This window comes from Ictalurus furcatus, chromosome 12 (genome assembly GCF_023375685.1).
Source record: "Ictalurus furcatus strain D&B chromosome 12, Billie_1.0, whole genome shotgun sequence".
NCBI lineage: Eukaryota > Metazoa > Chordata > Actinopteri > Siluriformes > Ictaluridae > Ictalurus > Ictalurus furcatus.
The window spans coordinates 14,323,519-14,335,963 of NC_071266.1; the positions used below are offsets into that span (position 1 = coordinate 14,323,519).

At 38.7% G+C, this 12,445-nt stretch overlaps 1 protein-coding gene across 1 annotated transcript in view; it reads left to right on the forward strand.

Annotated features, from left to right (window-relative positions):
* Positions 1-1,651: 1,651 nt before the first annotated feature.
* kcnh8 (potassium voltage-gated channel, subfamily H (eag-related), member 8) overlaps positions 1,652-12,445 on the forward strand; it is a 44,871-nt gene continuing 34,077 nt past the window's right edge. The window contains exon 1 of the mRNA XM_053638118.1: positions 1,652-1,727. Within this exon, the coding sequence (XP_053494093.1) occupies positions 1,652-1,727 (76 nt within the window). The remainder of the gene's footprint in view (positions 1,728-12,445) is intronic.

A 12,445-nucleotide genomic window follows, 5' to 3' on the forward strand; every position in this document is an offset into this window, starting at 1 on the left:
ACAATTACCACAAACAGTTTTGCACTCAAGTCTCCATCAGTGAACAGTGGATAAGTTCAACAAAACAGACTTCATGTAAAAACTGTAATGAATTTTCTAGTTATTTGACCATGTAGTATCAGCACATTTATAAAAGGGATTTATTTTTTATAATCGCTCTATCCGCTGTCACCCAGATGAGGATGGGTTCCCTTTTGAGTCTGTTTCCTCTCCAGGTTTCTTCCTCATATCATCTCAGGGAGTTTTTCCTCACCATCGTCACCTCTGGCTTGCTCATTAGAGATAAACTCATACATTTAAAATCTATATCCTGAATTTATATATTTCTATAAAGCTGCTTTGTGACAATTTCCATTGTTAAAAGCATTATACCAATAAAATTGAATTGAATTGAATACATTTCAGAATTATTTAGAATTGTTTCTACAGAATAATTTCTAATGAATCATTTCTATGAATTTATTTCATATAGATTCATAGAAATGGTTATTTAACTGAATCTTTTCTATAGAATCATTTCTACAGAACCATAACTACAGAATAGTGTCTACAGAATCATATCTACATAATCACTTCTACAGAGTCATATCTACAGAATCATTTCTACAGAATCATTTCTATACATTTATTTCAACTGAATCTTTTCTACAGAATCACATCTACAGAATAATTTCTACAAAATCATATCTACAGAATTATTTCTACAGAATCATTTATACAGAATCATATCTACAGAATCATTTATACAGAATCATTTCTATATATTTATTTCGACTGAATCTTTTCTACAAAATCATTTCTACAGAATCATGTTTATATATTTATTTCAACTGAATCTTTTCTACAGAATCATATCTACATAATCATTTCTACAGATTCATTTCTAGAGAATCATTTCTACAGAGTAATTTCTATACATTTATTTCAACTGAACCTTTTCTACAGAATCATATCTACAGAATAATTTCTACAGCATCATATCTACAGAATTATTTCTACAGAATCATATCTACAGAATCATTTCTACAGAATCATGTTTATATATTTATTTCAACTGAATCTTTTCTACAGAATCATTTCTACAGAACAATATCTACAGAATTATTTCTATACATTTGTTTCGTTTTTCTTGACAACCGCTTGACAGAGGGGTTGTAACTGGATGTCATTCCAGTCCTCACAGGTACTGTGGTGTTTTACCCGCGGGCGTCTCTCTTTCACTCTCTCTATCTCTCTCTCACTCTCTCTCTCTCTCCATCTCTCTCTCACTGTCTCTCTGTCTCTCTCTCTTTCTCTCTCTCTCTCCATCTCTCTCACTGTCCCGCTGTCTCTCTCTCTCTCCATCTCTCTCACTGTCTCTTTCTCTCTCTCACTCTCTCTCCATCTCTCTCTCACTGTCTCCCTGTCGCTCGCGCTCTCTCTCTCTCTCTCTCTCTCTCTCTCTCTCTCTCTCTGGGGACTGGACTGGCGCGCGCTCCTGCTGTAGTTAGTGTGTTTCCTCGGGTAAAAGGAAAGAGACGCGCGCGCTGTGGCCGAGCTTAGTTTTCACCGGATATAAATTCGTTATATTTATTTATTTATTTATTTATTTATTTATTTATTTATAACTCTGTCAGTTTTATGGGAACCCCGTTCTTTACGGGTCGTGAAGATGCCGGCGATGAAGGGACTGCTCGCGCCTCAGAACACATTCCTGGACACCATAGCGACGCGCTTTGACGGCACACGTGAGTTTCACTAGAAAGTTGCTGTCCTTAAGATGTCAAGGTTTGGATTGTGTTAGGAGTAACATGTAAAACTGTCGGATCTGTGACACACCTACAGCTCTAACTGAAACACACCAATCTGAAACTCTTCAGTAGGCTTGGTTACTTAAATTTTTTTTTTATTTAAAAAAAAAAAAAAAAAAAGCTTTACAACCTCACACATAGAATGCTCATTTTATGAAGAAAACTTTCAAGGGTTAATTTTATCTTTAGTAACATCAACAGCGTTCTTATTCTCTCTCAATACTTATTGGGAACACATTTTCATTGTGTGTACACAACAGGCCAGGTAGGCATATAGTGGTATGGCTGGCAAATTTATTAGTTTAGCTAACCTATAAGCTGATAGATAATCACCTAGATCAATTACACCTCTACTGCAGTTTCCATTAGCCGGTAAATACCAGTTTGTGAAATGTCAGATATAATAAAATAAAATAAAAATTGTCAGACACAATGTCCGGTAAAATATTAACAAGAAGCAGACATATGTTAGACAAAGTACGTTCACAATTACACAATTTACTAATGTCTGCCCAAATCTATTTTTTCCACATGCTTCTCCTGTAACGTGAACTTGATTGTTTTGTTGTTGTGATTATATCACTGTAACACATCTGGATTGGGTCGGGAATGAGGAGGCAGGGGGACAGGCTGAGGATAACCCAAAAGCACTTTTTATTCTCTCTATTTTTACTTTCGCTTTTTAGTGGACTCATTCAACCACACACACACACACGTCTTTTTGCTGGTCATCTTTCTATCTCTTGTCACGGGAGACACTGAATGCAACAAACAGACACACACAAGTAAACTCGTGCTTATCCAACACAGGTGAGAATATCACATTACCTGCCTGTTTGACCCGCCTCCTCTCTGTCCACAGCTGACGCTCGACCATGCCCCCGTCCCCACAATAGCATTGTAGTGCAAAATGTGATGGACACGTTGGCCGGCACCAACATTTCTTCTCCTATACATTTTTGAATGAGTTCTCTAGACCATTTGTCAAGATGGGTTGCCGTAGGTACAGTATGGTCTTCTGGCAGACTTGGCACTTCATATTGTCTTCTTTTTCTATGAAGTGCTATTACTGGAGAGCTAATTGATCAAATTCAAAAGTTGCATTTGAAGCCTGCACCCCCTATAAAATGAAGTCTGCACCTTCCTTCCAACCTTTATTTACTTTTGCGATAAATCTGCAGGTTTATGAACGTTACTCGTATAGGCCTACATTTGGTGGAGAAAATGCTCTTTACCATTGTCTTACAACTGAAAATTCAACTGAAAAATGGTTAGGACAAGGGTTATCGATGGAGTTTTTCCTCAGCATGCCAAGTTCACCCTTTTCTGGATGATCTGAAAAGATCTAATTATCCTGTAGTTAAGAGAATTAGTGGACATGCGAGGAGCTCGTTATCACACTGAATAACAGTATTTTTCTCTACATAAGTTCTGTTAATAGCACCATACAAAGTTCTTTAGTCCATATATCAGCACAAGAGAAATGAAGCAGTAGAAGTAGAAGCATCTACCACATGTAGTAGTAGATTAGCTAACTAATGTACTAATTAATAATACATATCATACATAAATATTAAGACCAATCCTCAGGATTATAAACACAAGTTTACACCCAAACTACCCCCCTTACACCCCTTTAACTGGTTAACACTGGTTATAATAGCTGTGTTTTGCTTTTTAAAGACAGTCCATGGATCTTGATGAAACTATGGTGTGGTATTGCACCAATGAATACTCAACAACATTACATACATAAAGCATGTATCTCTACATAACCACATGCTTAGGTACACACATGTTTCACTTCGAGTGTTTTGGTTGGACATGAAAGTCCTCACTTGCGGTGTGTAAATCTTAAATGTGGATGTGATTATCACATAACTTTAATTTAAAGTGGTGGATGTCATTTAGAAGAAGTTAATTATTATCATTTTCTAACTGGGGGGTAGCACCCCCTTTGCATTCTCCCTCTAACTGATAAATCTATCTATAACACCTTTCCAATGCCTCTATGGTGGGAGAGAGAATGCATTATAACAGAGAGCATATGGCTGCTCTTCTGTGTGAATGGTAGTCAGAATATTAGTCAGATGACATTAGGGCAAAGCATACTAGTTTGCACCACAGAGCTGATTGTAAATGTTCTCCTCGAGGGCTTTAGGCATCCTGAAGGTGTGACACTATTCCTTTGAGAGCACTGCTTGTATTTAAACTACTGCAGATTAAATGTCATACAATAGCACCAAAAAGGCTAAAAAAATAAAATAAAAAATCCCATTCCATACCAGGAAAATAACCAATCCACCTCAACAGAGAATTTCCTAGATAGATTACAAAAGAACAGAAAAGTAACAACCATTAATACAACCCCAATTCCGAAAAAGTTGGGACAGTATGGAAAATGCTAATAAAAACAAAGATGAGTGACTTGTAAATGTACTTTGACTTGTATTTAAACAAAAAACGTATAGAGGTTATGCATTGACATCACTTTCCCCAGAACACCTCCCCCAACCACCAGTCGACCGTACTGAGTGGCAAAACATCCAGCAAAATGGCTGGTTTTAATAGGGGAAGCTACGAAAACACTACTATAACTAACGATTATCGGCTTAAATTAAAGGCAGTTGGAATCAACAGTGACCCTTACAACTTGCCCCAGAACTTGTGGTCCATGGACATTGGCATGTAGCCAGAAATCGGTTTTCCCAACAGTTATATGCACCTGATTTCGGGGAAATAGACTAAGGAAAGCCTGAAGGCATACAAACAAATCCTTGAAGCTTTGTCTTAGTTCAAGGCAGGATTTGTTGGAGAAATTCAAGTGACAAGAACACCAATAAACATTCTGGTTGTATATGGACAGATATGTACAAATATTTTTATTTTATTAATTTTATCTGGTAAACTGTAAGCTAGCTAGTCCGAGTTTGTTTGTAGCTAACACTGCTTCCACTTACTAATGTTATATATTTGTGAAGGTAAAACACAGTCAGAGAATTAATGAGCCCCCATTATTCATCAATGGAAATAGGTAACGTTTAGATAGAAATATGTAACAAATTATTCATTGTTGTACAACATGAATACAACATGAATACCACATGCCAAAAGAACTTACACTTACACTGCTCCACTTAGTAAAAAAGTGGTATTCTGTTACACTGAGGCCCTGTCCACACGTATATGGGTAGTGTTTACTCCCCCAGTTTAAAAAATACTGTCTAATTTATCCTGGTCAAGGTCACATTTGGCCTAAAGATTCAAAACGAAAAACGGCAAACACACATTTTCATATATGGCCTGATAATGAGGTGGAACAATTGCTTAATGTTACGCTTGGGTCTTATCAGAAATCTCCGTGCAGTGTGATTTGTAGTGTTGGAGCAGTGGATTCAGGCACAGTACAGTGCATATCATATTCAGGCTCGTCCACCTGAGGGTGTAATAATAAAACAAAGCGAACCTATATCATATTAAGTCCTAGCACATTCATAACACACACATAAACCTGCAACAGACACGTGCAGGTTTGAGCTGTGATGTCAATATTTTCAGCATTTTTCCTGTCCACATGAAAACAGTGAAAATTAAGTTTTAAAATATCTCCACCTGAGAGAGTGGTTTCAAAAAGCCTAATTTTCAGTCACCAAAACCCACAATTTTCATTGTGGACTGGAGACCAAAATGCAAGAATCCATGTGATCAGAGCCTGGCTCCCTTCAAGATGGCATATGGTAAATAATTACAGTGAAGCAATAAGAGTGTTTCTTATGCAGAGAGAGAAAGAGTGACTCCAGTCTTGGAGTAAGGGCTTCTTCCTTGCACAACAGCCTTTCAGGCCATTGTGATGTAGGACTCTCTTAATGGTGGATGTACATAGTTTGGTACCTGATCCCTCCAATGCCTTCACCAGCTCCTTTTGTTGGAGTTGAGTCAAACCTTTCAGGCTAAATTTCATTTATCCCTGGGAGTTAATTTGTGCCTCTTTCCTGAATGATGTAATGTCAGTGTACTCCCAAGATTATTATATTTGCATACAATTGTTTGTAGACATTTGAGTTGTTTTAGTTGTTTGGAAATCTGAATCTAGCATGAAACTGAGCAGGATAAAGTGCTTACTGAAGATGAATAAATGATCACTTGTCACAAGGAAGAAGTCAGAGAGGAGGATGCACATACAGAACTTCCTTTATTACAGACAGGCTCAAGGAAACAAACACGAGGAATAGACACACTTGGTACCAGGGCTATCAGAAACTTAGTAAACTAGAAAATAAACCCTAAGAAAATGTACTAAATTATCAAAACACAGTGCATAAACAAAAGCAATAACAAATATAAGTGAACCAAACACACATATGACTTCAGCAACTACGGAAGAAAAACAGGCAACTTAAATAGGGCACTAATGGGGCAGCGGTGGCTTGACGGTTAAGGCTCTGGGTTACTGATTAGAAAGTCGAGGGTTCAAGCCCCAACACTGCCAGGCTGCCACTGCTCCAGGGGTGCCGTATCATGGCTCACTCTGTGCTCTGACCCCAGCTTCCTGACATGCTGGGGTATGCGAAGAAAATTATTTCACCGTGCATATGTATGTGTGATCAATAAAGACTCATTATCATTAATCAATCAGGGAAATAACAAACACATGAACATGGACAAACGATTACATTTGAGGAAGTATCGCTAAAAGCATAATGTTTGGCAGTTTGGTGGTCTGTAGCTTTCAGATGTGTGTCTACATCATACCAAGAAGAAAGGACATCAGCCAGAGAAGCAATTGTTGCTGCTCATCAATCTGGGAAGAACCTGTCAGCTGACCATGAGCTGAGGGGAGAGGTGAAGATGAAGGAGTGAGGAAGGCCTCAGCCAAGCTCCAGCCTGAGGCTGATATGAAGGCCTCCTCTGCAGCGCTCCCACATGAGGCCGATGGCACGTCCTCCCAAGTCCGACTCCTGCCTGAGGCAGACAGAATGACCCCCCAAATTCTGCTCCTACCTGAGGCTGAAGCTGCAGTCTACCAAGTCCTGCTCCTACCTGCAGCCAGCAGTGCAGCCTCAAAGCCTGCCCCTACCCAACGTAGTGGCCTCTCCAGCTGAGCTCCACCCTGAGGATGATGTGGCGGCCTCCCCAGCCAAGCTCCTGCCTGAGGCCTCCCAAGACCTGCCTCCGCCCAAGGTCGATGAGCCGGCTTTCCGTGCTAACCCTTTCAAGGGGGTCATAACTCAGTCACCAGACTTCAGTGACATTGTCACAGTTATGCCACCTGACCCCATTGAGGACATGTCACCCCACCACCTGCCTCCTGCCAAGCGGCTCATGGTCCTCTGGATAGAGTGAACACATTGGACAGTGCCTGCCTTGGAACCCTGGGAACCTTGTGGACAGTGTACCCAGGGGTGCAAGTCCAATTTGGGGAATATTAGAAGGTGCTCCTGAAGGTACCTTTGGAGGGTGGTTGTGTATTTTTTCCTCATGCCAAGCAGTGCATGCCGTACCTCTGAGCGTGCATAGCAGCTCGCAGCACTATGGCATGCACTTCCATATTGCCTAGTGCTTGTTTACTTTGTCGTGTGTATTTTGTTTCGGTTCCTGTCTTCTCTCCTTCTTTGTCATGTCAGTGGTTGTCTCCCTAATGTGTCATGATTACTCTTACCTGTTCTGTGTTTAGTCTTGATTAGTTTGTGTATTTATAGCCCTCATGTTTCCATGTTCATTGCAAAGTATATGCTCTGTGTCACTGTACCAGTCTTTTTCTGGTTTTGACCTCGTTCTACTATTCACATTTTTGGTCTTGCCTGCCCTAGTTCATGTTGTTTGTGCATCGTGTGACCCTTGCCTGTTTTTGGCTCATGCTTTTGGATTACATCATTGTTCTGTTTGCCACATTTAATAAAACCTGCAGTTGCCTCCTCAACAGTTTCCTGACAAATTCACTTTTCATTCATTTATAAAACTATTTCCAGATTTCTGTAAATGTCCAATGTTAAATGTGCTATAAAATAAAACTGAATTCATGAATTCATTCATTCAGTCATTCATTTTCATTAACTGCTTTATCCTCATCACAGAAACACTAGGTGCGTGTGTTGTCTAAATTCAGTTTGGTGTCTCTCTCACTTAAGCCCTGTACAGTGCTCTATATATACTGTATACATAACAGTCTACAAAGTAAATAGTGAAAGTCAGTGAGAGCACCGTTTCAGACAGGGCCTTAGAGTTCACCTAGTCTCAGACTTAAATCCTCTTCCCATGGAATACAGAGTGCTTGATATCTTTTCTGACCGTAACCTACAGAATGTTAAAGGTTTCAATCTGATTTGTGCCAATTTGAAACGTTTGAACACTGTGGCACAGTTGGCATATTGGAGCAAGATATAGTGTGACGGACTCATCCACAATATATTATCTTTAAAAGTTATTAAAGAATTTTGTATCAAAGACTTAGTGATGAACAAAGTCTGTTTACCATCTCGCTACAGGAAAGATTTCCTGTCAGTTAAATTGCTTCTGTCTGTGAAGTCAGGATGTTCTTGGGTGTGTTTCTTAAAAAAAACATGGCAGATTCTCTCTTTTCAATTTATTTTCCTTAGCATTTTATTCTGACAAAAAACCCTCCAGAGGTAACAAGAAACAGGTGTGTCTAATGAACTACAATGGCAAGAGCAAACAAGAACAGGAAACATTGATAATATATGTGAAAAGACATAATTGACACCAAGGATAATCTCAAGGCTCCTTTTAAGCTGAAGCAGCATTACCTGTATTTTAAGTGTGCTGTTGATTGATAGTCCCTGTGTTCTAGACAACAAACAGCCTTCCCAGCACCAGCAGTTCAGCTCACCAAGGTCAATAATGTTGTGGCCGTTCTAAAATTCAAATAAATTCAATTCAGTTTTATTTAACAATGGACAATTGTCCCAAAGCAGCTTTGCAGAAATATATAAATTCAGGATATAGATTTTAAATGTATGAATTTATCCCTAATGAGCAAGCCAGAGTTGACGGTGGCATGGAAAAACTCCCTGAGATGCTATGAGGAAGAAACTTTGAGAGGAACGACAGCATCCAAACATCCCAGTTTACCGCAGCACTCTATGCCTGAGAGCCCTCTAGACCTGCTCCTGTAACTAAGAAAAAAAAACTATTCACAAAAAGCTTGACTAAACAAATATGTTTTCGGCCTGGACTTAAACACCGAGACTGTGTCTGAGTCCCGAACACTAACGTAACACCATAGTGCTTTGAACCTCTGACATGGCATACCAGGTACACTGTACCTATGGTACCTACCGTCTATCTGAGCTTTCTAGGTATCAAAATGAACAGAGAGATAGGGATAAACTTGATGCTGAGTGATCATCGCCTAAGCCTAAGTTATTCACATTACATAATATATACATATAATTATACAAATATATGAGTGAGGTTTTATGCATCCTTCCACTCTTACTTCCCACACAGTGGAATATATACAGGTTGATGTCTAAAACACAGGCAATCCCATTAAAATAGAAGGTTCCAGAAATTATCCTGAGCCCCCTTCTGAAACTACCCCATGTCCCTGACCCCCTGTCCCCCTCCCCCTCCACCCTCCTCCCTCTCTCTCCCTCCCTCTCCCTCCCTCTCTCTCCCTCTCTCTCCCTCTCTCTCCCTCTCCCTCTCTCTCTCTCTCCTTGTGCTGCTGCTCCCCTCACTAATCATACCCTGTTTCTTTAAATAGCTCTCAGGTGTTACAGTTTTGGACTTGAGCTGGTGTGTGTGTGTGTGTGTGTGTGTGTGTGTGTGTGTTGTGTGGATAGCAGTGTAGGGAGAGCCTGAAAACAATCTAGGACAGAACAGAAATGTTCCCACTACCCTTTCTCCTTTCACATTTCTGAAATTTTTTTGTATTTGCTAATATTTCCAATCTGTCCAATTATGTATAAGCTGATATTGAATCAAATGTGGTCTGTATGTAAAAGTAAATGTTTTATATCTTGGTGGGGACCCAATGTGCACACAAGGATAGGGATTTCTGAAAAAAAAAAAGAAAAGGAAAACCAAAAAACACAACACAAAATATTAAGCAAAATGAATTGAAATTAATTGAATTTGAAAATTAATTTAATGAAATGAATTTTATTTGTGCTTATTTTAATCAAGGACATTCATATTTTTATTAAATGACTTATGATTATTATTTTATTTGATATTGCCTGAACTGGCATGTTGGGTGGCTAACATTTCCTGATAAAAATTATAGCATTTGATGATGTCCATGGCTTTTCATGGCATTTCAGGCAGTCATGGACTTCAAAGGATTTGCATCCATGTATTAAAAATTATCCTTATATTTATGATTATGTTTGTTTGTTCCAGTACTTTTGAGCCTTTGAAAATGGAGGGACTCTATAAATAAATGGCTGTAATTCCTATGTTAGGAATTATGTAACAGTTAATGCAATATTTTTGTTAAACCCCTTGAATTAAAGCTGAAATTCTAAACTTTCATTTCAAATCCATTGTGGCAAAACAGAGTCAAAATGACAAAAATTGTGTCAGTGTGCAAATACTTATGGACCCAACTGTAAGATATGTGCTCCGTTATGATATGAAATATCACCCTGTTTTTGATGCCTCATAGAACAAAACAACAAACCAAGAATAAGTATCAAGTATCATGACAGAAAATTGGTTATTAAATGAAATAAGACAACTAAAAGGATAACTCTAGGGTACACATAATTGGAGTTTATTCCATGTTCTTCTAAGACTTATTTTCCTGTCCCTTATGCAAAAACATATGCTGTCTGACTTGCTAAATACTTCTTCTGAAACTGAATCATTTCTACTTGTCAACAAATGACAAACTAGCAAGCTGTTAAATCCTTGGTAGTCATATTTACTGCTTCAAGAAAGGTCCAAAACAAGTAAATTAATATAAGCTTTTGGAAATGTAAATATTGTTTATGTTAAAATGCAAATATTAACGTCCATAATGATAGAATTTTCTAATAGTAATTTTTTAAAATTGTAATAACATTATTGAGAAAATGTAAAGGATTATGTTGCTTGGGACAGTGTACATAGATCCTGAGTAGGAAAGATAAAAAAAGAAAGAAAAGACAGAATTTGGTAATTGGATGTGAAAGGACATACTGTACATGGACCAGTGCCCTACATAACTCAACACATACATAAATCAGCTGCACAAGACTGAACAAATGCTACAGATAACATACATGAATTCTAATATACATTTTATGTATACAGTTTTTCTACATTTTTTACTCAACACACTTTTTGAACATTACATACTCATTTTCTCAATTCAATTCAATTTTATTGTTAGCGCTTCTAACAATGGACGTTATCACAAAGCAGCTTTACAGAAATAAATAAATTGAGGATATACATTTTAAATTGATAAATTTATCCCTAATGAACATGCCAGAGGCAACAGTGGCAAGGAAAAAAAAAGAGGAAGAAGCCTTGATGAACCAGACTCAAAAGGGAACCCATCCTCATCTGGGTGACATCGAATAGTGCAATTATAAATAATTCCTTTCTATAACTTTGTACTACATGGTCAAAATGTGCAGGAAATTCATTCGACTTTTCACATGAAGTCTATTTTGTTGAAGTTGTTCTCACCACCATGCTAAGAAAAACTCCTCTATGGAATTGGGGGATGGGGAATATACTGACAGTAACAGATTGGAAAATCTAGGACGGTCATTGAGGGGGGCACAGTGGCTTAGTTGTTTGCAAGTTTGCCTCACACCTCCACAGTCGGTGGCTTTTTTCCCACCTCCATCCTGTGTGTGCAAATTTTGCATGTTCTCCCCATGCTTTGGTGGTTTCCTCCAGGTACACAGATTTCACCTTAACCTAGAGAAAATTTACAGAAAAGTTTAATTAAGTGAGGTGAAAAGAAAAAAAGAGGATGAAAGCTTGAGAGGAACCAGACTCAAAAGGGAACCCATCCTCATCTGGGTAACCATGGACAGTGCGATTATAAATAAATCCCTTTCATAAATGTGCTAATACTACATGGTCAAATAGTGCAATTGTGTAACCAGGAAATTCATTACAGTTCTTACATGAAGTCTGTTTTTTGAACTTATCCACTGTTCACTGATGGAGACTTGAGTGCAAAACTGTCCTAAAGCTATCATCGCAATTGTGGTCTTAAGCCATCGTAGGAAAACTGTTCATATCAACTGCAGCCAAACACCATCTTGATGGTTTAAAAATAGTACCATCCTCAGTAATCTCATTGATCTTTAGGCTGCACCATGTGGGGCCATCCTCAGCAGGAGCATGTTATTTCCAAATGATGAAAACTCCAACCAGAAGTAGGGCATCAAGATGGATCAGGCAGGTCCGGAGAGCAGAAGGGGTCAGCATCACTGGTATCTCAGGAGTATCATGCGGAGAGAGAGAGAGCGAGAGAGAGCAGGAGCGAGAGCGAGAGAGAGAGAGATGAGATGAGTGTCATGGTTAACAGGGGTAATTATATTCCGGACCACTGGAGGGCACCCTCGTTCCCCATGTAGAACAACTTCTTCTGTTGTGTCCCTCATTTCATCTATAACCATACCCATGTGTTTGTTATTTTCCCTGCTTAATTAGTGCTCCTTTAAAGTCCCATGGTTTTTCTCCTCAGT